The following is a 25,969-nucleotide window of genomic DNA, read 5'->3' on the forward strand; positions in this document are numbered from 1 at the left end:
TTCCAAATTTCAAAATAAAAATATACACTTCCAGGTAATGCCATGCATGAAATCCAAGGGAATGGCCTTCAGTTATGGAAGAGATACTTGAACAGCAATTAAGATTGCAACACTTACACAGTTAACCATTATGGGCTGAAATAAAAGTTAGATGAATTATTTTCCAGCCATATAAATCACTGAAGTTGTTCTATCCATCACAAAGGTAAGCCAACCATGTAAAGAATTATACAATGTGTTATTTTCCTGTGCATGTTCCCATAGTTTGTTCTGTTGTTCAGAGTCTATTTGTATGAGGGGATTTTTTTTTGCAAATACTTTTAAAATGATGGATAATCTTTACTTCTAAGACTAAAAATACATGCCAGCTATTATTGTATATTAAATCTGACAGCAGTTAAAGTGTTGGTATCTGAACTTATTTGACAGCGTCTTCAAACAACTTTTACTAGATATTCTTTACAGGATTAAATATTCTTAGATTTGTGCAATTTGTTCTATAACTCATGGAAGGGAAAGTAAAAGTGTTCTAGATAACAGACAACCAGTCTCATGAGCAGGAACAGCTTTCCTTGCAATCACTTTTTATTGGGAGCTAAACATGGTCAAACTTTCATTGCAAATTCATGCAAGGACCAATTCTGAATCCTGAGGAGCAAAATAAAGCTCAGCAGAAATTTCAGGTGCTCTAGTGGAACAAGATCCCAAATGCTTGCAATTTTTCCATGACAAATGCATTTTATTCACAAGAAGTTGGCACTGGTTGTAGCAGAGCAGGCCAGACCTTCACCTGCCCACCCAGGCAGTGACACACAAGTGCCCACAGTTTATCAGGATGTGGAGCTGATCCAGAGGTCTCTGCTCAGACTGTCCTGGATTTTGTGCACACCAGCACCAGGGAGCTGTTTGCTGTTACCAATGAGATTTCTTAGCATCAGGCACCACTTTGGCCTTGGTTTGAAGCGCCCTGCAGGAAGCAGTGACCTGGCCCAAGGGAGCTGCTTCTCCGCTGGTTCTGGCACAGCTTCCACACAGGACTTCCAGACACTGCAGGTTTTTGTCCTGAATACTTGGTTGGTGAGTTTAGTATATCAGATTTGCAAAGTCAGTGAGTAACTGGCCCACAAATTATGGATGCAGCAGGAGAGCTTGGACTGAAGCACTGGGAGGTGGGCAGCTGGGGAGGAGCACAGGTATGACTGCACTGGTTTGGCACAGCACAGTGTACAGCACTGAAAGCTGAAATCAAGAACTCTGCAGGCAGAGAAGCTGTCTGGAGATGTGGGATTAGGAAGCAGCTCAGTGGTCCATCCATCCAGCGTGGGCTGGCAAAGAAAGGTCAGTGCTGCACAACTTTCATTCCCGACATTTATACCGGACCTGTAATGGTGCCATGGGTTGCTGTGTCCCCACCAAGTGTAAAGGGCTCTGAAGGAAGGAGAAATTCAGAAAAAAACCACATCAGTTAGTTTAATTAACAGCATTACCATTGTGCTTTAACATTAAGATACAAGTATCCTTGCATCTTCAGTCTTAAGAGAACCAATACCAAATACCAATAATTCTTTTATGGCTTTGCCAAAGCCATCAAGTAGGGCCTTCATGGTTAATTATTATTCCAACCACTCTGTCAGGGTGACACATGAGTTCTTAAGAAACTCTCACAGTTTTGAATACTTTCAAAATATTTAAATAATGAAGTGGCAATTGTGCCATTCTACCACAAGCGTAAAATCTTTCTGTTGCTCATTCAATCTTACTTAATCATTTACCTTCCCCCCCTGAATATGGAGTGGAAGAGCACTACAAGTGTTACACCTGATTCCATATCTTTAAAGTATTAGTGATCTCATTCCATATTTACTGTTTTTGTGAGCAACAAGGATCAAATCTCTTTGTAATGTTTAGGCAACGATGAGACAAAACCTTCTTGTAAGCACTTTGTTGTACAGGCAGTGCAGCCCCACTAACTGGAATTGCTGGAATTACTCTGGATTTTCTGAGTTAAAACAAAGATATATGTTTTATAACACTCCTCTCAAAATTTATGTAGCCACAGTTGAGCATGGCTGTTCAGCTGAACCTGATGAATGAAGGGTATAAAGATGGAGAATGCTACACAAATGCATGGATCTCTTACCTCCTTTGGCACTGCATCCAAGAGCACAAATTCATACTTGTACAGGAACAGCACAACCAACAGCTGGATTTCCATGATTGCAAACCACCTGCACAAAAAGGGAGGAATGCACTGGCCCTCCAGACTGACCATCACGTGTGTGTTATTATCAGGTAAGAAACAGGGTGTCTGACACATTTTACACTCTCTGCTTTAGTTCTGCCTTTATCTTCCATAGGAAAACTGCTGTAGTTTGGGTTTGTTACTCAGCAAAGAACACAAATGTGGCAGCTGCCCCTTCTTTTTGTGGTGAAACACTGGACTGACAGCATCCCTCTGACACCTATTTTAAACCAGCTCCTTATCGTTATGGATTTTTCCACTGTATAAACATTTATGTTCTCCTAACACTTGCTGACTTGAAATAACTTCCTAGGAGTGAGAAGGCAGTCAAACAGAAAAGGCCATATGACTAATTGTGCTATATAAAGTTATATAATACAGCTGGGAGCCTGGTGACATCAGAGAGCAGTGACAGTGGGAGTTATTATTTAATGCGTCAGCATTAGGATGCAGTAGGAGACCCAAGGGCACGGTTTCTTTTTTCTGTAACACTCTCCCAAGGGTCTTTCTTAGGCCAGAGAAGATTTTGGATGACTGCAGGTGAAATCCTCCAGGCTATTGGTTTTTAAAGCTTATGTGTACAAGAGCTCTCTGCATTCACCAGTGTGCACCTATGTGAGGTCATGGGATTACTCACTTGCAGAGTTTAGACACAAGTCTTAAATACCCAGTTAAAACAGTAATACCACCTTGTTCTTGTACAGAGAAATGCTGGGAAACCTGGATAAAATAGCTATGGGGGAAGTCACAGGGGAAGAGCTACATGAGTGCACATGGAGTTGGCCTGGCAGGTGTGAAGGGAAGCTAAAAAGCCTCACAAACCCAAGGTAACTCCTGCAGAGCCACCAGGCTCTGCACATGGAGCCACCCTGGGCTCTGGAGTGGGATATCTTTGCTTGTTTCAGCACAGCTTCAGACCCAAATTATCCCTGTGATTTCACACTGCAATTGCCTTGAGCTTTTGGTGGCCGTGGCTCAGGGGAATGGAGTGCAGAGATATTTTGATGGCTATTAGCCCAGCTCAGGTGGGATGTAGCCCAAACTCCAACCCTGCAGCACCATGCAAGGCTGGGTCCTTCCAGTCCCAGCTCTGTTTGCACAGCAGGGCCCTGCATCGCACCCGTGCAAGACAAGCACAGCTACACAGGCAATAATCACCTGGTCCAACCAAAGTAGTCAAACTGGCATCAAATTTTTCTTTTAGGTAAAAAATATGGCACAGAAATGGCTTTTTGAGAGCTCTTCCCACATCAATTTGATAAAATATTGGACAGCTAAGTTATTTACTAGCTTTCCGTTTGATTAAATTAGCTTTTAATTTTATGCTGAACTTATACAATGGAGAAATTAAATGTTTCATACATTTCATTTATATACTGCAGTACTGAAATGAATAAAAATGCACCTTAAACTTGAAATAACATTGTTTCATTCAGTTGTATGAAGGAAATCTGCAACCTGGAATCCTTGATACAACCCTTGATTTAATTTTTGGTTTTTTTCAAGATCATCACATTATTATTTTATAATCATTGCTGAAAAACCTGAAGGTGTGTGTTACCATGTGGACTGCCAAAGGGTCTGAAAGGGCTTTTTTGTTTCTCAGCAAGAACAAGATTCTCCATCTGTTGTCTGTGTAGAAATGTTATACTTTCCTCTCTAAACAAAAAGTTATTTGAAAGATGTTATCAGAGCCCAGAGAACAGCCTGAACAAAGATATAGGTCAGGATATATAAACAAGCAGCTTTCAGAAACATTGTTTTGCAGCTTTCCCTGTACCTGCAGATGCCTCTTGTGAATTTTGCTGTTGCCCTTGCTGGGAATGAGGCTGTGCTCAGATTTAGCTCAGGAATGTGGTACAAGCCACCGAGGTACAGCAGGGAGTGAGCACTTCCCCCTGGCAAGGCTAAATGGCAAAAGCAGTTTTATTCATTTTGCTCATGACTTTAATGCCTTCACAAAGTTTATGTGGCACTCATGTCGAGCCTGCCATAGGGTGCAGATTCCAGAATGCAGATCCTCTGCAATACCCTCCAGATTCCTTGCTCCATATGGAGCTCGAGGTAAAATGACTGGTCTAAAGGATTCTAAGGAGACTTTTGTCTCAGAGGAGCTCAGGTTTTGAAGGCAGAGGATTGAGCACAGAGATGTTTGAACACAGGAACAAGGAGCAGCTGGCTCCCTGGGACTCTTTCCAGGAAGAGGGACAGCAGAGAAAACAACAGAAGGAATGCAGGAAGTACCAAGGCTGGCATTGCTGGAGGAGTGAAGTGAGACAGGATCTGCAATTTAAGCCATTATACAATTCTGTGTGCCCTAATGCAAAGACCAGATTCAAACAGAGAGGAGGTTAAGATACCTGAAGATCAGCAGAGATGTCAATGGCATCACAGAGGACGGAAAGAGTCTCAGACCTGAGAAATGTTCTGTAGGTTTGTTTAGAACTGGTATAAGACAACCTAAATAACTGTGTCTGTAAAATGGTGTATTTCTTTCTCCCTTGATGAAAAGAAACCTCAGCAGGGGCAGAGCCAGGCTGAATTTCCTCCCACCACTCCCTGGGTGGGGGGCAATATCCCTTAATACACTGATCTCAGATTCCGCCTGTTCACTGTGACTTCACCTGTCTTTTCCAGGAATGAAACCACTCCCAGATCAGTTTAAACAAGGTGCAGATGGTGCTGAACATTAGGAGACTGACAAAGAGCAAAGCAAACACGTTATCTCCAAGAGTAAGAGAAGCCCAGTTCAAGAGAGTTGTTCTCTGCAGGGTTTGGGAATAAATAAACTCCAGCTGTTTCACTGACCTTCCTGGACACTGATGCTTCCCTCCTCCAAATGCCACAAAGCTGTCCAAGAAAGCATTCTTCTCTAAATTTGCCTCTTTCCAACGATCCTGTGGGAAGAAACTTTTTTTTCCAAATCAGCCTTATATAAATAAAGCTTAACTTTATTTTTTCAGGCTAAAAATGACCTTGGACAGCTAATCCTCAATACAAAGTTGTACTAATACTATTTTTTTTCTGCATTCAACCTGTTAGTATTAGAATCTAGATCCAAAAGTCAACACCAAATCAGGGAAAGACATGAGGGTCCCATTTGAAACACATTTAGGTGTCTTAAAATGCTGGAGAAGTTTTCAAAATTACCCCTAAAGCAGTTTTCCTATACCTCCCCATTTCCTAAATCCTGCATCTTCAGCTATTAAAATGCAACCTTCTCTTTTTAAATGTATCTACAAATGCAAATGTTCAACCAGTACTGAAAGAAGCCTCAGCCACAAAATTGTGTCATGACACACAAATAGCTCACACACATCTTGCACAGAAAAAACATTTCTAAGACACTCTGCACAGATAAATGCAAGGTCTATGAGCTTTAACTGGTGTAAGCCAGTGTGTGAGAACATGAAAGATTCTCCACAAAAAATAGCTTGTCTGTACCCAAAGGGATCCCTGCTCCATCCTAAATTGCTTTGAGAGGAAAGGGACTACACAAGGAACAAGGCAATATTGGCTGAAGTTCTGGTGGGTGACACTGAGAGAAGCAAATCTCATGACTGCTGGGTGACAAACTGTACCAGCCTCCACGAACTCAGTGCTACTCTGCCAAGTAACACCCTGTCAAGCTTCTGGTGGTGAACTCCTCTGATGAAGCTGTCCCACAGAAGACATCATCTTGCATTTATCTATTTTAGGGGTTTTTTTTCAGCTAGGGCTGATTAGAGATTTCTGAAGAAGAAACCTGTAAGCATCAAAATACAATAAAGAAGAAAAAATATCTCCGTGGTGATGAAGCAAGGTCATACATTGGCAGTGACAATGTCCAAGGGGCACTCATCTATTCCTCTTGAAAAAAAGGGAGAGTTTCTAAAAAACAAGCTCACTTGCTCTTTAGAAATAAAGTTACTAAAAAAATAAGCTGCTGCATCAGAGTTTCAGATTTCAAAGGAGCAGGAATTGTTAAAAGGGATTTCAAATCAGGAAGAGTTTGCTAGAAGGGAAGTTTTGTTTAAATTACTTCTTGATGTATTTCTATAAAAAAGACAAACTGTTCTATATTGGATGGTGCTAAAAAGAGCAGTTACAAGCCTGCCCACACAGCCACCTGCAGTGGAATAATAATCAAGAAACTAGATTAACTACTGAATTAGCAGAGATAATACCTACGAGAAATCATCCACCAGGGAGAGGAAAACACTTGAAATCAAGTTAACCAATCAAGAATTGGTTAGGTTGGAAAAGACCTCTAAGTCCAACATTAACCCAGCATTGCCAATCCACCATCCCCAGCTGCCACACCTACACATCCCCTCCAGGGATGGTGACCATTTTCCTGTTCCAATGCCTGACAGTGCTTTTAGTCATGAAATTTTTCCAAATATCCAATGTAAATCTCCCCTGGCACAATCTGAGGCTGGTTCCTCTCATTCTATCAGCTCTTACTTAAGGGAAAAGACTGAGCCCCACCTGGCTGCTCTCTTCTTTCAGGGAGTTACAGAAAGTGGTAAGATAAGGATCAAAGTGATACTAAAGTAGTACCATATTACCTGCAACATGTCACTGAATTTAAAAGACTTTTTTATTCCTACAGGCTCCTCCTTTATGTCTCTGTATTCAAGGCCATTCTCCTGCCAGATTTAAGCACATTTGTCCATATGCTTTTATTGTAAAATAAGTACAGGGAAGAAAAGGCAGCAAAATATCCACACTGAGTGACAACTTACAGGTTTGAACATTTCTGGGTCAGGAAAATATTTTGGATTCCGGTGCAACCAATATGGTGACAACATCAGCATGTCACCTGCAGGGATGGTGAAATTCTGAAAAGAGAAAAATCTCTAAGAAAAGAACTAAAAATCTCACAAAATAGTCCCTCCTTGGTAGTTCTCTTCTATCAGCAGAAGATCCTAAGAAAAGACAAGTGAAAGTAAAGCCATGGTGGCCATATTACATGTCTGAAGTTTCTTATTGCTGCTGCTATTTTTTTTCCATAAAACCTAAACAATGGGGAAGTTGGAAAGATTATTTGTGCTATTATTTTAGATATCAAAAGATCAGAAGCATTATTTCTGTCTTTCCTGCTTCTTGATTTATCATGTGAGCTGTTTTCTTTTTTCTAAATATTTTGTTAAATACTTCCTTCAATGCAAAGAAATTCAAAGAAAGCCTTCTAGGACAGTAGATAGATTATAGTGATAATTTGACCAGTAATCTTAAATAGTCATGAGCACTGATTCCTTAAGAGTGTGGGTTTTTTCCCAAACATTTCTGTGCCAGATTCCTGAATGCTGACATCTCCCTTCTGAATGGTAGTGAAGAGGACAAAAAGGAGTCTTATGAGTAACTGAAATGTAGTTCCTTCTACTATACTTGTTGTGTCTGATTCCTCTTTTATATGCCATCAGTATCTCTAGTTCAATTCAATTCAGTATTAAATCAATTCAAAATTGAAGGCAAGACTGAGCCAAACAATCCAAACCACTCATAAATTAATGATGATGAATAAATCTATTAAAAAGAATATATATGTGAGGCTGGGGAATATCTCTATCACTGTAATTTTACCCAGATCTATTGGGAGGACCCTTTCCAGACAAATCACACAGCATCCTCTGGGAAAAAAAAAAGAACAAAACAAAAAAACAAAAAAACAAAAAACAAAACCAAAAAAGAAGGGGAAAAAGTGTGGAAACGAAAAGACAGATGATTACAAACAAAAAGCCCCACAACCAAACCTCACCTTAATTCTAATTGGGTTTATGACTTTCTTGGTGATTGCACCTGGAGACCTCAGCCGTATGGCTTCCAAAGTGCACCATTTAATGAAAGGGATCCTCTTCAGGTCTTCCTCAGAGACTTCCAGTTTATCTTTACCTGTTATGGCATGAGAAAGAAGACTCCATGTGAAAATTACATTTCTTACTTGCTTTGATACAGGCTGGCATGTCTTGCTTTAGGACTGTGGGTGAAATACTTCAAGACTTCAAGGCATTGTTTACACACAAAAACTGTCAATATATTTCAAAGTAAACAAACAGACCCAAATCAGTAAAATTTAAGAAAAGCCATTGGACATAATTCAATAACTTAAGGTAGGTGTAGATATGGTGTTAGAAGGGACCAAACAAAGTCATGTTGGAAGTTAAAAGTCTTCAGAGTTTTTCTGTGCTTTCACAGGATACTGCATGGAAATCTCAGGGACTGCAGGCACCCAGACAAGAAGCCACAGCTGAGCTCTTTGGCTCTGTTAACATTAGAAAATGAAGCAAGGCCAGGAAAAAGGCTTCAGGAGTTTTCTTTATTGGTTAATTACTGATATGTTTCTTGATACAGTTTTGACCCATGTCAACAAAGAGTCTTCTGTGAAAGTTTGACTCTGGTCCAAGGGACTGAATATGGGAACCACTGCTCCCAATAGGTGACTGCTTTCTGAGGGAAACAGGTTATTCATGGGGGGTGAACCATGCTGGAAAAATCTGCCTCTATTGACAGAAAAGAGAACAGTTCCTGGTCTGTTTTTTAACCATGAATAACTGTAACAGGTGAACCATGCTGGAAAAATTTGTCTCTGATGACAGAAAAGAGAACAGTTCCTGGTCTGTTTTTTAACCATGAATAACTGTAACTCTGGTGAACAACACACCATGAAAAGCACCTGAACTGGAAGACCTCAACTATTAGGTGTCTGGAAAAAGCACAAGTACAAGAAATACAAATCTAAGTTTAAGTGATAGGAATGAAGAAATAAACACATACTGTTCTTTTCCTACTTCCTTCTGCTAACATTAGAGGTGTTTTTGCTTAAAAATACGTCTTGAACATATACTGAGTAAAGACCTGAGAGCTGGCCTCTATGCTGTCAGTAGAACCCTTAACTGGAACACTCCTTGTTCCCAGCCACTGACCAAGTGTGCCCTGTGCTGGGCCAACACAGGATAAATCACTTCCAGCTTCCAGAAGGACAAAATCACATTAATTACCTGCTTGGCCAAAAACAGAAGCCAGGTCTTCCATTACTTTCTTGTAAATGGCTGAATTAGAGAGTATGAAAGCAAGGGTCCAAAATGCAACCTAAACAGAGATGGAAATCCTTGAATTGAGGGACATGGAGCAGAATGACAGTATCTTTTTAGCAAGTCACAGAGGCAGGTGAAAACATGTGGACTTTTTTTGTATGTGCCTGCTGTGGCTGAGATGCATGAGGAGCTGTGCTTCCTGGGTAAATCCATATCTAAGGGCTCAGCTCCTGGGAGATTATGTCTAGTCATCTGCTGTGTACTTATCTCTAGTGAACATTATATAGCTTTGGCCTTGAGATTTGAAACACAGAATCCTTTATTTTCAAATAACTAGGTGTTAAATGAACTACTAAATCATCATGCATGATTAGTTTTAGCTGCAGGAATGAAAGAAAAATAAATTCATACTAGCATTTGCAGAAACTAGGTTAAATAATTTGCAGGGCATTGTCATGGTGAGTCACATTAAAATGGGCAGGAAAAGTTTTAATTAACAGCAAAACAAGGAGTAGTATATCCCCTTTAGAAATAATTTGCTAACTGATTATGCAATGAAGTTGAAAATCAAGAAATTTAGGAAAGGAGAAAATCCTCTTAAGCAGGATGAAACCAGAAGGACTGGCAGCAATGCCAGGAGTCTCTCTCCTCTTGCTGAGCTAGCGGGAGGTGCAGCCTGCACACAGATCTGGTCGTGGGCCATCTGTGCTGGTGAGGGATGAAACTCTGACTGTTATTTCCCAAACAGACTGACATGGATGCAGCCCTCACCCTGCAAAGCAAATCTTGTAGCTTAGATTTCCTGTACAGCACTTGGACACTGTGGCTTCACTCCATGGGCTAAGAAGGGATAACTGAATTGTTTCAGATAAAAGGGTTTAAAGTGCTTGTAAAAAATGCCCTTGGAAGGTGAAAGGCCTTTTCTTTCGTCATTCCATTCCCCAGAACAGTGGTTGTTACTATTCTGAGAAACAGAAAAATATCTGTATGTCTATTTACAGCTGAATATTACAGAAGTAAGTGTTGTGGAAGGAATGTCAGTTATCCTGATAACAGACAGCAGGCTATGCCTCCCACTTACACCAACACGTGAATCCACAGAAACCTCACTGAAATGGATGAATTTCCCTTAGGCTAAACTGCAGTAATATCCAATCTCCAAAAAACATAGATATATCCGTTAGGGGAACATACAAAAATAACTCACTATCATGTTTTTCTAAATCACATCTGTAATGGACATAACTGTGCTGGAAAGAGCTTAGTAGTCATGGTAAATAAAGGATGTTTTCGCTGCTATGGATTTTTCATCTGAGAAATTCCTATAAATGTCTTTGGTCAGCCTAAGCTGTCTTAGATATACTGGGCTTGTTAGCATATTTATATCAGTGTCATTAATCCAGCAAATCCTTTTCTAACACAGACAAAATGTAACAGCTCTAGAATCAAACTATTGCTTTTCTTCCACTGGCATTTGTACAGCAGATCTCCCAAAAATGAAAGAGAAAAAATCACTTGAGGGTTTACACACAGATGAAGTTACTCTATATAATGCTTTTGATATTCTTTACAATTGGTTATCTGAAATAGTTTTTTCTATAATACAGCCACAGTGCTTCAAAACAGAGTTAAATGCTCTTCACAGTTTAAGACTGTGATCTTAATAGCTGTGAGGCTTATGTTCCTGAAATGTTATGACAAGGGACAACATAATTTAGGAAAAATACAAGAAGAGCTTTTCTTGTCATTGCTTCTGTGACATTGCAGCCTGGGTATATTTGTAGTGATGCATGTGGGCGTGATAATCCCTTCTTTGGAATCCATGGAGTGTGTGTGACCTCTGCTTCAAAGCCTTTCCTTCCCAAACCCAGGCTTTGGAGCAGAAGAGAGAGAAGGTGTTTCTGCAGCTGATGTACTTACAGGCACAGCATTTGCTTGGGCAGCCCAGAGCATCAGGAGGCCATAACTGGGAGCTAGGTGTTTTCCCTGCAAGTTATCCAGGAGATGTTGCAGAAGTGTCTGTTAAAGATAAAATAAAATAATCTGTATTTCCAAGAATATATTAAAATGTAGTTTGGGGCAGGGCTTACTAGAACTCAAGGACTAGCTTCTCAAAGAGAAGGAATGTTAGTTAAGGTTTTTTTGGAAGGCACAAGGTAGAGATGACAGCTATTAAGAGAAAGTGATACTCACATAGGCAGAGGGCAAGGGGAACTCAGTGCACCACATGAATTCCTCCTGAATACTTTCACTGCTCTCCATTTCCTTAAAGTTCTAGAGGATTAGGTTCCCTCACTCGCCATTGCTGCTTGTATGTGGAAGAAAGGAAAAAATAATCTCTATTCTAATCCCTTCTCTGCACCTCTGCTTTAAAGAACCTCAAGATGGGAATGAGCCAGTTGAACGAGTGGAAGTGAAGAAAATGTTCTCTCTGTTCATGCCAAAAAGGTGCTTGTTAGAAAGAGATGGTCTGACACATCAGCAAACTCCCCAGTTTCAGGCACCTTGTTGGTGACCTAAGCAGTGACTTCAATGGGCTGATATTTGAAACTATAGGAACTGTGTAATGTTCTAGGATCAGCTTTTGTTTATAGCATTTCCTTGAATGCGGGGCAAACATGCACTTGAGGCAAAGCTTCCTGCCTACTTCTCAGAGGGGAAAAGGCTGATCTTGAATAAAAAATGGCTGATTTTTTTTCCAAATTCCCATCCAATCTAAGACACCAAGTTTGTGCTTCCTGCACCTTCTTACCTCCCACCAGCTCCTCTCCAGCTTTCTCTTTCTTTCTGCTGATCTGGTTTATTTTACTAAATAAACTGCAGTATGTAAAGCTTTTAAGTCTAAATAAAACCAGTTTTGTTTAATGATCTGTCCTACAACAATTTGGTAGATCAAAATTCCCAGGCCAGTCTGCTGCCACATTTGTCAGCCCTATCGGCAGAATTCCTGCCAGAGCTCAGGAGAATAACCAGGGGAACAACTTATCTCAGCTTTGACACAATCAATATTTAGGGTACTTGGCTCCCAAGCCAGTAATCTGCTATTTTCTACCAGTCTGGCTGTTGAAGGATCTGCTCACTCTGCACCAGGGTTTATAAATAGCACATGTAAGGTTTTGAAGTTTCACAGCACGGTGCCCTCAGTGGAACAACTCAAGGGTCTTTCTCTCACCTCTTTCAAGTGCTCTCTGCAGTGTGGTACTGCAGGCTGGGGATGGGTCATAGCTCTGACCCCTTGCCTTAAAATTCCCCAGGGGAAGATCTTAATTCTCAGAATTGCTTGAAATGAACTAAATGGAGGAACAGGAGTCAAAAGTTATGGGTCTGTCCTACTGCAGGTGACAGCAATACTGGAACATTGGGTATAGCTATAAAAGCTGACATATTTGACTTATTTCTTCCAGTTCTGAAGTAATTCCTGCTCTCCACTGCTTCAGTCAGAATATACAACAAAGTCATCTTATTTCCTAGCCTCGGATGTTTACCTTGGATGCAGTCTCTGAAGGGTTGGTCCTTTCAGCATCTAACACTACTTTCTCAAATAATTTTAGAAGCCATTTTTTGGATTTAGACCAGCTCCTGTAAAGAAAAGCAACAAACAAGAAGCACTTAACTGAGGCAGCACAAACCAACATTTCCTTTTCCATGAGAAGCCCTCCTTGGGTTGTTTTCCAAAAGCCCCTGGGCAGCAGTGAGCTGATGAACAGCCAATGTCAGTCTGACCAACAGAAGTGATGACTGGCATGAGGAACAGCATGTCCAAGGCCTTCCCCTTGGCCAGACCTCCTCTTGCAGCCAGGACCTGGGACTGCAACACTCCTACATTTTCACACCTTTTTATTACAGGTTTTCATTGTTGATTTGGACAGACTGCTTAGGCCAATCTTTTGAAGAATGATTCTCTTGAAGAAAATCAAGGCCATTTTTTAGAGCATCTTCAATTCTTTCTGAAGGTATTTTGAGGTGCTAAAGGTGCAATGATGGCCCTGAGAGCACTGACAGTGTCTGGAAGCCCCTCCTCAGGGTTTAGGTGTTTCTACCCAAGGTCAATTCTGTGACAGTGTAACCTGGGATTGGAACTGTAACCTGGGATTGGTACTGGGAAAACAGGTGAGGTGTGGAGAAGAGCAGAGAGACAACTCATTGGAGGCCCCCTGAGCTTGGGACTCACATTTAGGCTCAGCCCTTTGCTCTTTACCCCATTCTGCTGCTACAGACAGGTCCAAGCTGGGTTCTGCTCACCTACACCAGGTTATTTCTGCTTTATACCAGGAAAATGCACAAGACAAGATCAGAACTTTTTTGAAGCATTCACCTAAAAGCCTGCTTCACCTGAGGGCACACCATCACTAAAAACTGGGCATCATCCTCCAGGGGAAATGTCTCCCATGGTTGAGATGCAGCAAGATAAATGTCTGATAAATGTCATCACCTCTGCCCCTTTACCTCAGGAAGCACTCGGGCATCTGAGAAGCATATTCAAAGTCCTCATCGTACTTCTGAAAATGCTCTTCAAACTCCTTGATTTCACTTGGACTGGTTGGGCAGATGCCCTTCCCAAACAGGGTGTTCACCACCGCTGGATACATGACATGCCTGCAAGGACAAGATGCCCAAGACTTAGGGGCCACAGGGAAGCTGCTGCAGCAGTTTTAGAGCAGGATTCAGCACCTGGATTGCCTGCCCTGGAAGCTGTGGGACTCAAGGGTCACATCAGTATGGAAGGGCTGGCACAAGGGTCTCACCTCAGCCCCATATTCATTTCAGATTTTAAACAGAGGCAGGAGATTCACAGACCTCAGGCTGGTCTTCTACACATGGCTGAACTTCACCAGCCAGGGCGTGCTCACTCGAGTAGGAGCAGAAAGGCTCTGGCCACCGAGGTCCCCTTCTCCCCATTAACCACCCCCCTCATTTCAGTTTTACCCATATGAACCTTCTGGGCATTGCACAAACCCCTCTGGACCAAACATCCTTCCTCTGGCTGCAGCTTTCCTGGGCAGATAATGCTTTTTTTTGGTTTCTTTTCATTTCACTCTTTCATGCTTGCTCCTCTGTTACCCTGCAAACTCTGAGCTCCTTCTTCAGACTCTTCTCCTGTACTCCAGAAAACTCTTGTGCAGCCTTTGCTGTGTCCCAGATGCTGCTAAATGAGTATTTCAGGGAATACTGCTCACTTTTCTGACTTTCTGATAATTAGGAAGAGGGGGCCATCTGGTGGCTCTATGGATTTCATTTTGAGACAGCTAAATAACAATTATTCAGAATGTTGCATTCCAATTCTTTTACTTTGCCTTGTTTAGCAAAGCAGAACTGATCACCCCCTAGGAGATTTCAAAGCCCCTCTCCCCCACATTTTTCCCCAGTTAATCCAAATTGCAGTAACTGCAGTGAGAGGTGCCAAGTGATTTAACTGCACTAACAGCTGTATCTTGTTGTATTATGCAGGAAAAGGCAGCAAGAGACAATCTGAATGTGAGGTGTTAGAAACAGGGCCAAACCAAAGGCACTATCTGTCCCCATCTATCTGTCCCCATCCCTGGGAGTCTTCAAGGCCAGGCTGGATGGGGCTCTGAGTGACCTGCTCTATGGAAGGTGTCCATGGCAGGGGATGGAATAAGAGGATCTTTAAGGTTCCTTCCAACCCAAACCATTCTATGATTCCATGAATATTCAGCTTGTAGTACAGATGGACAGAAAAGATACAGGTGTTGTCCCAGATAATCAGGAAGAAGGAGTTAAAAGCTTTGTTGCTGTCACATGAAACAATTTTATTTTTTTTTTATGTTAAGTTTTGGCAGCCAAGTCAGTTGCAGAGGGTCTTAGTTAAGTTTCAAGCTAAGCTTGGCTCAAACATGGAAATTTCTCAACTGCAGAAGATTAACATTTTTTCTAAGTTCAAGCATTTTTTCTAAGTTCTTTATAAATAATGTGAAGGTTTTATCCCATCTTTTGGGAAACAGGGTTTGTTGGAACATGCTGTGTTTTCTTTTTTTTTCCAAACAGGCAGCTCAGCTGCTTCTTCCAACTGGGAGAAACACCTTTACATGAAACCCTTTCCACCCTGTGAACCACCTGAAACCATGGAGCTGTGATGAGCATCCTGACAAAAACTTTTGTAAGACTTCTGAGCCCCAGCTGCTTTACAGAAATATTTCCTTTCCACGTAGGACACCCCTGAGTTAGAGATGTGCTGCAAAACTCCCTTACCTTACCAGGCCATTGAGGTCACCCGTGCCCTCCGTGCCCAGGTGAGCCATGTGCTCATGGAGCTCCTTACACAAAGTGCCTGAGAACAAGTGCAGGTTACTGGGACTCATCTTCCCCTTCATCATGCTGTAGAGGTTACCATGGTTCTGATAAAATGCTTCTGCAGGAACAGAGACTAAATACAAAAGGAAACAGAAACGCTTTGGAAAGTAGATTTTTCACTGAAAGATAGAGTGAACAATTTTACCCTTAACTTTTGACTCTTGACTCTTTTGACTTTAATTTAAATGTCTTAACCCTCATTTTCCTAAAGCACAGTTCCCTGGAAGCTTCCTTGTACCATGTAAAGATTTTGGTAATGACTTTTCTTCCTGCCTCGTGAAGCTTCAGTGCCAGAACCAACAATCCAGAGATTTCCCCCCAGTGGGGTGTACGGAGATGTGCAGGAACACCACAAAACTGAATGAAGTGAAAAAAACCCCAATTTGTGTCTCCATGCTATAGAATTACATCCTCATAAACACCTCATCCTTTTCTAATGACTGTTGTACTACTGTGTAGCAACTAATTATTGCTGAAAGCTAACTGGGAGAAACACATTTTCCAGGGAAGTGATAGGATTACTTACCATTGCTCATAACAATGTACATGCAGGTCCAGCCACAACAAAGGACCTGATCTCAAACGGGGGTTGCTGGATGGTAAAAGTAGTAACATTCCCTGGATCAGAAACTTCTGATTCCTTGAGACTGAATGCAAATCCCTCAGCCAGTTTACAGTACTGGGTCGTCATGGAGAAATTGAATTTCACCATTTCACAGCATAGTCATGGATTAGAATAAGCATTTAAGGCATGATCAAAAAGCCAACAGGCTCTTGGTTGGGATTTAATGTTCGCAGGTAACTAGATTTGGTTTCCTTTTTAAAAAAGACAGGTCTCAGTTACCTGCATTCTTGACAGCTTGCTGTACTGCCTGTTCAAAATTTAAGTCTTCAGATTTAAAAAATGCTTCAGCTCCTTCTTCCTCAGTCACAAAAGTGAACCGTTTTCCCAGAGCAAATATTGTGAACACAGGTCCATGCTGGAACAAACAAAGATTTCCTGTCAGTACACTGTTAACAAATTTTGCAGGAGCCCCAGCATGACCTCAGTGCTGCTGAGAGGTCAGGAGGCAGGACCTGGTCATTCCTGCTCTCTGCACACCTTGGCTCAGACCTGCACAAAGATGAACATGAATCAGACCAAAATTTGCAGGCTTATGACCAGAACGGAATGTGGTATGTGCCTGACCTCCTGCAGAGTGGAAGAGATTATTCTCTTAAATTAACACTTTATATTTGAATTACATTGCAGTTCAAACAATACAACCTATGTAGATTTAGAGAACCCAAGGGATGGATCTACTGCATCCTTTGGCTGACACAGCAAAGTACCAATACTGTAAAAATCCATAATCCTACTATTTCAGTCTACACTGTTTTAGCAAAAAGTTCACCCTCCTGCATATTTTTAATATTTCAGCTTCCCCTTTCCTTTCCTTTCCTTTCCTTTCCTTTCCTTTCCTTTCCTTTCCTTTCCTTTCCTTTCCTTTCCTTTCCTTTCCTTTCCTTTCCTTTCCTTCCCTTCCCTTCCCTTCCCTTCCCTTCCCTTCCCTCCCCCATCCTTGCTCCTAATACCAATGATTTCTTTCTTGTAGAGATAAATATCACAATAGCTAACAACCTTTGAGCAGAACACAGTGACTGACATTCAGGAAAGGTTTTTGATGCCATAAATCATTATTTCATCTTCCCTTAATCTAATATCCTAGAGCCCTCTTGAAACTTCCAGCAATAGGAATTCAATTCTGAGTTCCTACATTGTTAAAATGATCCCTGATATTTGCAAATACTCTAAAATAGAAAACAAATGTGTAATATATTCTGTCTGTCAGACGTAGGCATAAAAAGATCATTCAACCTTGCTCCCATTGTTTATGCCATTGACTTTAACTATTTCTTTTGCTGTTGGTGTCTGTAGTGTAAATCCTGATGCATCAAAAGCTCTTTGAAGCCAAGGAGAAGATTCTTCCTGGCATCAGCTGAATTTTGATTGCGTCCTTCAACTGCAAATTATTAAAGAAAGAATGACAGTTCAAACTCTATGGTGATAATAAATAAAATACTGTTTTAATAACAAGTGTTCAAGAGAGGCTTTGAGCAGCTGTCCACTGGAATTGGTCCCTGCCCATGGCAGGAGGTGGAAGAAGATAAGCTTTAAGGTCCATTCCAAAACAGACCAATCTGTGATTCTATGACTCTATAATAGCTAAATTTAATCTAAGATTGCTTTTTGATGTCCATGTCTTCATCATCAGTCTGGATAAAAATCAGTGAATTTGTACCATGCTTAAAAATTAGATTTTAAAAATTTTAAATTAACATTAAAATGTACTTAAACTAACTTTAAAATAAAATTAAATTAAATTTGAACTAATAGCAACCTGCAATAACACTTAATTATTCAATTAAGGTCGCACTCAATTAAAGATTGGAACACTTTATTTTAGGTAATTACATGTGAGCAAGATGTCTGCACTCCCATAACAGACAACAGAAATCAAGTCTGTGCAGTCAGGGGATCCTAAACACCAATTCACCAGACCATGTTCTGCACTCCTGTTTTTGGAGGGAGCTGAGCTGCCCTTGGACTCCACTGCCAGCACTGACTTTGTGTCCAGTGACCATCCTGGTAACCTGCAAACACCCACACAACCATCTGGGTTTGAATCTCAGCCAACTTCCTGCAATCTATTTAGAATCATTACAACTAGATCAATATTTAACAAAACTGAAATAAGAAGGCTCATAGATGACCTTCTCCAGAATAAGTCAGCCTCAAGGAGCAACACTGTCATGGAGATATTCAAACAGATCTTTCAGAAAGCAGAATTTTGTGTTCAAATAGATATGACATTTGATAAATGCAATGCAAAATTAAACTACTAAGAAAGGTTTGAAATCAAACTAATAAAGGCAATCTGCCTCCCAAACAACAGAGACTTTTCCAAGCATATGAGCTGCAGGAAGTCTCCCAGTGTGGTGTAAGGAAACCGAGTGGGGGAGGAACCTGAGTTAGGGATTACATCAGTGTAGGACAAATCCCACCCTGGAGCCTTTCACTGAGAGTGATGGACTGAGACCTTGTTTTGAAGGAAGTATTGAGCAGAATAGACTTAAACAAGTTCTAGGTAAAACAGAGATAAATATTTCAATTCAGAACTCTTGAGGAATTAAAATAACAAGTTGCAGAACTCCAGAACGCCCTGCTGTGATCTGTTAAATCATCCTCAGCAACACGAGGATGGACAGGCAAACGTGGTGTCAGAAGGACCTGGGAAGCCTCAGAGTCATTTTGGTACCCAAAAAATTACAGTAAGCATTATTAAAGACTGAATTAGTAGTGGATAAATAGGATGTACTGCAAAAGAGCCCAATACAGCTTTTAGGGAGACATAAGGTTGTGTGGTGTTAGAAGTATTTTCTAATTCATTCTTTGGAAGAAGAACTAGAAGTTTACTCATGATCTAGAGTCCTCTGAGAATCTAAAAAATGAGGAGACCTAGAAATGTCACAGAAGAAGGCTTAGAATAATGACACTCTGAAATTACTCCAGGATCTATTATGCAAGTGCTAATAAATGGCTTCAAGCTGTAAGCAAGTAGGTTTGCACTGGATATTTGGGAGAAATTCTCTACTGTGAGGGTGGTGAGGCCCTGGCACAGGCTGCCCAGAGAAGTTGTGGATGCCCCATCCCTGGAATTGTTCACGAGTAGGTTGGATGTGGCTCTGAGCAACCTGGGATAGTGGAAGGTGTTTCTGTTGTGGCAGAGGGGTTGGAATGAGATGATCTCTTTCCTTCCAACACAAATCATTCTATGATAATTAATCTGGAGCTCTTATCTTGCTAGGAAAGGACAGGAAAAAGGACAAGAAACATCTAAACCCACTCTGTGCCTGCATCTGCCCATTCCATCTCAGCAGGATATTCTGAGCTAGTCAAAGTGAAAGGATGCACAACATGCATGAATATTTCAATAAAAGGAGATTAAGTGAATTTATATCCCAGGAAAAGAGGAAAAGATAATCATTATTCTCAGTTCCTCATAATGTAAAAGCTAATGGGCTTGAGATTAGGAGTTAGATGGTCTAAAACCAGACAGAATACTTCATTCATATGGGTCATGATTAAATTAAGGATTCACTGCTGTGCATTGCTGGGAAGCCACATTTATACATAGGGTAATAAGAGAGATTAGATCAATCATATAGACGCAAATTCCAGCCTAGCAAATCCCTAAACCAGGAGCTGGGAAGAAAAAGCAGGAGGCTACATACTCTCACCAGGGTGTGCCCCTTACACCTGTTACTGAGCATCTCCTGATGGCTGCTGTCCCAGACAGACACCTGAATAACCAGGCTGTTCATCTGTCAAAATGTGTAATTATACTGATGTTACACTGCAATAAAATCAGCTCCTGGAATGAGCTGTGGGGCAGTTCTGCACTTGTGTTATGGGAAGGTACCAATGGAGTGCAGGCTCTGCTGCCAACACTGCAGCCAGGTTATTGCTCTGAAACAGCTTTTAAGGACACTTCACAACATAGAGAGATATAGAAAGAAAAAAAAATCATTTTAGGATTTATTGCTTTCACTCATGAAAGCTAATTTTTTTCCAAAGATTGGCAAACACTTCAGTGCCACAGTAAGAGACAGATTCAAGCCTAAGGAAAGTAACACTCCAGAGAAATAAAAACTTCAGAAGGATATTCTCCAAAATCCTAATGGAAATCAGGGAAATAGTCATATTCCCCAGGGTTCCTCCCCAGAGAACAACCACTCTCAGCTGAGACAGCTGCATTGCACCAAGAGCTCTGCTGGCAGCTGGGGGCACTGGGTGTGCACACACACAGGGTCAATGCCACGTCCCTCCTCTAGCTCAGGGACTGCAGCACTGTGGTCTTCTACACCTGGGAGAAGTCACAGACCTTCAGTGACTGAGCTGGAAATGCTCCACCAGAAGCCTCCTCCAGCCTGCTCCCCTCCAGTGATGGATGTCCCTTGCAGAGTGACCCAGTGAGCCTCACCCAGCCACACACAGAAAGGCCAGCAGTCCCGGGGCACGGCACCTTGTCCCCGTTCAGCACTCACTCTGAAAGGGATGCATGGATCCCACAGGTCCCTACAACAGTGCAGAGCAATCCCCTGGGTTTAACTGAAGTTTTCCTGTTTGCTTAATTAGCAAACTGATGAGAAGAATTTTAATTTCCTTACTAACTCTTACCGTGTCTGCCACGCCAAGTCGGGAGCCACATCCTTTGAAGGCCTCATTAAGCAGCTCACCCTGTATTTTATGTGGCATGGTGAATTTCCTTACTAACTCTTACCATGTTTGCCACATCCTTTGAAGGCCTCATTAAGCAGCTCACCCTGTATTTTATGTGGCATGGTGATTCTGTTTTTTTCCTGTCCATTCCAGACTGCTGCAAAACTTCTCTCACCAGGCAGCTTTAGGAGGAAGAGGTGGTATCTTTTATTAGATGAGAGATTAAATATTTTATTAGAGCAGGGGAACTTTCTTTTCTTAGTCCCAGTGATGACACAAGGGGGAAAGGAGACAATTCTTCCAGCCCACGTGTTCTTCCGTGGGAGGAAAATAGAAGCAGCAAACTCCAAGCAAAGGGCAGGCTGGAAGCAGTGGAACTTTACTGTGTTACCCAGGATTTGAGAGAAAAAACAGTGAAGGATAGACACAAAAGGAATTAAGGAAGAAAGTAATTAAGAAAGAAGGGAATTAAGAAAGACATGAGTGTCACTTTGACAGTCTGAAGAATTAATCCAGAGGAGGAATTGCAAGAGTCTCCCCTGAAGATAACACCCTTGAAATGAGGTTTCACACTGCCTAAAGCCTGTTTCTCTAACACCTTTTACGAGGGCAGCTCGCTCGTACTAAGGACACTTATCCTTGTTCTGGCAGTATTAAGGAGCCTGGAATTATGGCAGATGTATTTTGCAAGCCCTGGAGTGCCTGTTAATGACCCCTTTGGCAGCAGCACGTGTTTTGTTTGGCTGTACTCTCCAACAGTGCCTACTCTTTTAAAAGGGAGCAGGCAGGAAAAGATTTATTTTTCCTGGCCTCAGCACAGCGTGCCAGTGTGGGAGGTGGGAAGGGAGGGGAAGGGAGGGAGGCTTTCAGTGCCTGAGAAGGGTTTAAGGAGAGGAAGGGGACAACAAGCAAGTGGCCTTCCTCAGAGGCAGGGAGAGCCAGGTGATGGTGCTGCAGGCAGGTGGCCAAGCTGGGAGGGAGGGATGGAGACAGCCCCCAGAGGGACAACAGGGAGAGGTCAGAAGGAGCTGCTAGACTAAAGTCAAAGGAAAAGCCCTACCAGCAACCACATGGTAAAGGGAAAGATGTAAGAAAGCATTCTCTTCCTTCTTTGCTTTGAGTTTTCAGCCATTGAAAATGTTTCTTGTTCTAGTTTCTGTCTAGTTTCTCCAACAAAACCAGAGGTTCATAAAGTCCTTCAGGTGTTCCTGGAGTGTGCAGATGTGTCAGCAGCTGCCACAGCATCAAGCTGGAGCCCAGAGGGTCTCCAGGCAAATGAACACCAATATTAATTAACCCAGAGCCAATGAGTGTGCATTTGCACAGATGAAAGCTACAGGAAAGACACAGTAATATTAAATAAAAAATGGCCTGTCAAGCCCAGAGAAGCCAAGAAACTCCAGATCATACCTCTGAGCTTACCCCATGATGCACCCAATGTGCTTTAATACAAGATTGATAGCTCTTGTTGCTCTCAAAGACCAGATTTAATCCTCTGCTTTAACACCATTAGTTTATAACAACACAAAAAGAAATACAAATATGAAATCTAGCAGTTCAAAATGAGAAAGCAAATTTTAAACATCCAGTATTTATTGATATGGGGTTTCGGTTTTTTTATTTGTTTGGTTGGGTTTTTTTTTGTTTTGTTTTTGTTTTTGTTTTTGGTTTGGTTTTTTTTTGGTTTTTTTTTGTTTGTTTTTTTGTTTTTTTTTTAGGATGTTACAGTGGTTTCATTTGTAGCTAGTTTTTGCAAGTAGTGAGGCTGTGTGATCCTTCAGCACGAGACACTTAAGGCTGATGACACTGTAGTAGCAGGTGATAGAATCCCTGAATGAAAATGGGAAACTGGGGTTTATGTCAGTTATTATTAAATATCTAGAAATTAAGAATTTGATCACTTTCTATCCAACAGACACAGAAAAAGAAATTCAAGTCCAAGGGGTAAATTCTGACCCCATGTTTAGTTAAGATTTTCAGGACAGAAAGCTTTGTCTGCCAAGAACATCTCTGTGTTGCTTGAATGCTGAGGGACACCAGCTGGTGCTCAAAAATCTCACCTAACTTTAGGCATGCAAATAAGTAGTTTCCTGGTCCCAGCACTTGGCACAGAGCTTTCCACATTATCTGAAACCAAGATTAACACACAGCCAGACTGTAAAAGCAAAACGGCAGAGATCCAAACAGGATGATCACAGCACAGAGATCGTGCCTGGATCAGATCCACAACTCACCAATGCTGGTGGCACTAAGCCGATTCTCCACCATTTAAATGCTCCTGGCGTTACAAAACGTGACAGGAAAGGGCAAAACTGAAGGCAGAAGTTTCTGGTTGCCTTTCCCCTTGCAGGCAGCCACCCTGAGCACGCACCCGAGCAGGCAGGCCAGCACACGCATTACCTTCTTTCTGGCTTGCTCTATAAACTCCAGAGGAGCTTTCCCGAACTGAAACGCAGCTCCAAACCAAGGGATCCAGCTCCTGATGCAAGGAGGGGAGCTCGGGTTTCCCAGCTGAAACAAAAGAGCCTTGACAATGAGGAGTCCCAGGAGCGCTGCCAAGAGCGGAGCGAGATCCATTTTGCCTCCGGGCGCTGCCGCGGCCCCGGCACGGCCGCGCTCCCGGCGCCGCCGCCGAGGCCTCTGCGAGCGGCCCCGGCACAGCGCCAGAGCCCTGGGCAGCGCAGGGCACCAGCCCTCGCTCTGGAAATGGCAGAGCCTGTTCTGCTCCGGTCTGGGATGGGGACCAAGTCTGCTGCTTGCAAAACCTAGATTTGCTGGGGCAAAGCCTTGGACTTTGCGCCAAGTAGCTGGAAGGCCACCCGGGCAGCCGGGGACACCAGCAAAGCAGTGCAGAGCCTTCTTCAGTTTAAAAAATATACTTCTTTTTTTTTTTTTTTCCGTATTGAGATTACAAAGCAAAGACCCTGTGATTTGCAGACATTTAACTTTCAGCAAGTCAGAGACAGCAATAAACTTCTGCAGGCATCACCTGAAGCAGAAACCTTAAGAAAGGTGTCTCTCACCTGTCTGAGATACCTCATTAAAGGCTGGATGTGTCCAACGTCTGAGGAGTAGAGAAATGCTTCTGAGGTTGAACTGACAGACAAAGCCTGCTGGCCACCTCTATTACATCAGTGCCATGTCAGAAGTCAAGTTTCATAGAGGTCAGATTAGTTTCTTTGCATGTGTGAAAGTGGCACATCAAAATTACGTACAGAATACATTAAGTATAAAAAGCCTCTAGGAAGTGCTGTCAGCATCTACCCCCACACACCTTCAGTGGGTTTGAAGGGAACAGAAAACCAGGAGAAGTATCTGACAGACCAGATGAGTGTGCTGCCACTCAGGGGGACCTCAGCAGGCTGGAAAACAGGCAAAGAATTTATCTCAAAATCAGGGAACAATGGGTCGGAAGGGACCCCAATGATCCCCTGGTCCAGCTTTTCCTGGAAAAAAAAATTAAAAAAAAAAGGGGACTTAATGAAGTTCAGCAAAGGCAAATGCCAAGTTCTGCCACGGGGTAGGAACAACACCGTGCACCAGTACAGGCTGAGGGGGCACCTGGGTGAGTGGGAACTTTGCAGATCTGGGGTCCTGGTGAGCACCAGGTTGAACACGAGTCAGAGATGGACCTTGAGCACCCTGGGCTGCATCAGGGAAAGTGCTGCCAGCAGACTGAGGGAGGTGATCCTCTGCCAAGAGTGAAGTGCCAAAAAGGGGCTGGAGCATCTGTCATTTGAGGAGAGGCTGAGGCAGCTGGGACAGCTCAGTCTGGAGAAGAGAAGGTTCAGGGGGAACTTCTCCGTGTGTATGAACACCTGAAGGGAGGGTGCAAAGAGGATGGAGCCAGGCTTTTTTTCGGGGTGCCCAGTGAAAGGGCAAGAGGCAGTGGGCATAAACAAATACAGATACAAATACAGTTTAACTCACTTCCTATACAGAAAGAGGTGCACAAACCTCTTTGTACCTGTGCAGACAGGCAGTACAGTAAAAGTAGCACAGCAGAAATATACCTGATAGTAGGAGGTTCAGAGCTGTGAAAATTAGGTATATGTTATTCATTAGAGAAGGTGCACAAACAGGAGCCTTTGTACCTGTGCAGACAGACAATATGGTAAAAGTAGCACAGCAGAAATATACCTGATAGTAGGAGGTTCAGAGCTGTGAAAATTAGGTATATGTTATTCATTAAACAGTCATTTTGAAATACCTTGGGATGTTACGTGTTGGTTGTAGGTGCAGAAGAACAAGCTCACATACATCAGCTGTGACAAATAGGGTGTTGAACTCCATTTTGCAAACTGTCTGGAACAAACAGATAAATCACTGTTAACTGTGATATTCCTACACTTCTGTGTTTAGCTATCACAGCTCTTTATATGTTTATTTCCTGATTTTATTTTAGCCATTAAATTATTTCTCTTCCTATAAATGGGTAAAGTGATAAGAGAGCTAAAGGCCTTGTAATATTGGAGAAATGCATCTTTTCATTATATGCATGGTATATTTTCATTAACTGACTGAGTAGTGAGTTCAAAGTGATCTATGTATACAGGTCAGACAATTTCTCAAGCCTCTGTGAAGACATTCATTAAAGGCTTTTGTGTTTGTTTTGGCCTTTTTTGTTTGTTTTGTTTAGGTTGTACTTTTAGGGCATGATTTGGTGAAGGACATGAGATGCAAGGCACTGTTGTGAGGAGGACACAAGCAGTAGGAATGTGTAACAGTCACTGCCAAGCTTTCCTTGGGCTGGGCAGTGGTTAATGTTTGATGGTTTTTCCAAGTGAACTAACACAGAGGCACAGGTGAGGGCACTGGGCAGTCTGGCTGCCTTTCTCCAGCAGCACACAGCTGGCCCAGAGCCCGCTGCTGTGCTTCCACCCCATCTGAAGCCCACACTCTGTCCCTCTAGATGCAGCCTTTGGTCAAACTGGCTTGGGACAGAAACCAAAAAACTCCATCTCACTGAGAGTTGAAATAAATTAATAGAAAGGGTCCTCTCTGCTGGTGCTGTCTTCTCAGGATTCAGGGATATAGGAGATCCAGGTGTTTGATGGCTCTCCATGAGTACTGGCCCTTCTCCACACATCACAGAGCTCTCCATGCAACATCCACCTCTAGTCAGACTCATTT

At 42.2% G+C, this 25,969-nt stretch overlaps 1 protein-coding gene across 5 annotated transcripts; it reads right to left on the reverse strand.

The window, feature by feature from the left end:
* Positions 1–550: 550 nt before the first annotated feature.
* LOC120495994 (24-hydroxycholesterol 7-alpha-hydroxylase) lies at positions 551–25,892 on the reverse strand. Of its 5 annotated transcripts, none has more exons than XM_039696011.1 (15): positions 23,237–23,575; positions 21,897–21,992; positions 20,923–21,018; positions 20,795–20,836; positions 16,418–16,553; positions 15,472–15,646; positions 13,708–13,857; positions 12,747–12,840; positions 11,182–11,280; positions 9,226–9,316; positions 7,986–8,119; positions 6,970–7,065; positions 5,051–5,152; positions 2,141–2,228; positions 551–1,428 (listed from the first exon to the last, which is right to left on the reverse strand). In XM_039696011.1, the coding sequence occupies exons 1-14, from the start codon at positions 23,411–23,413 to the stop codon at positions 2,172–2,174; spliced, it is 1,545 nt and encodes a 514-aa protein (XP_039551945.1). In that variant the 5' UTR covers positions 23,414–23,575; the 3' UTR covers positions 551–1,428; positions 2,141–2,171. The 5 variants fall into 5 exon arrangements, with proteins under 5 accessions (XP_039551945.1, XP_039551944.1, XP_039551948.1 ...); XM_039696010.1 differs by having other exon boundaries at positions 5,051–5,139; positions 23,237–23,572; XM_039696014.1 differs by lacking the exons at positions 20,795–20,836; positions 20,923–21,018; positions 21,897–21,992 and adding exons at positions 25,047–25,141; positions 25,803–25,892 and having other exon boundaries at positions 5,051–5,139; positions 23,237–23,347.
* Positions 25,893–25,969: the final 77 nt, after the last annotated feature.

The sequence above is a fragment of the Passer montanus genome, unplaced genomic scaffold, assembly GCF_014805655.1.
Source record: "Passer montanus isolate IOZ18808 unplaced genomic scaffold, ASM1480565v1 scaffold94, whole genome shotgun sequence".
Lineage (NCBI taxonomy): Eukaryota > Metazoa > Chordata > Aves > Passeriformes > Passeridae > Passer > Passer montanus.

Excerpts from the sequence above, each read along its gene's own strand:
- LOC120495994 (XM_039696010.1), bottom strand. The coding sequence starts at position 23,413 with ATGGATCTCGCTCCGCTCTTGGCAGCGCTCCTGGGACTCCTCATTGTC. Across the intron at positions 21,993-23,236 it reads TAGAGCAAGCCAGAAAGAAG|AAACTAGAACAAGAAACATT; the intron begins GTAATGCGTGTG and ends GAAACTAGACAG. Across the intron at positions 8,120-9,225 it reads TTCTGTTTTTGGCCAAGCAG|GTAAAGATAAACTGGAAGTC; the intron begins GTAATTAATGTG and ends ATGCCATAACAG.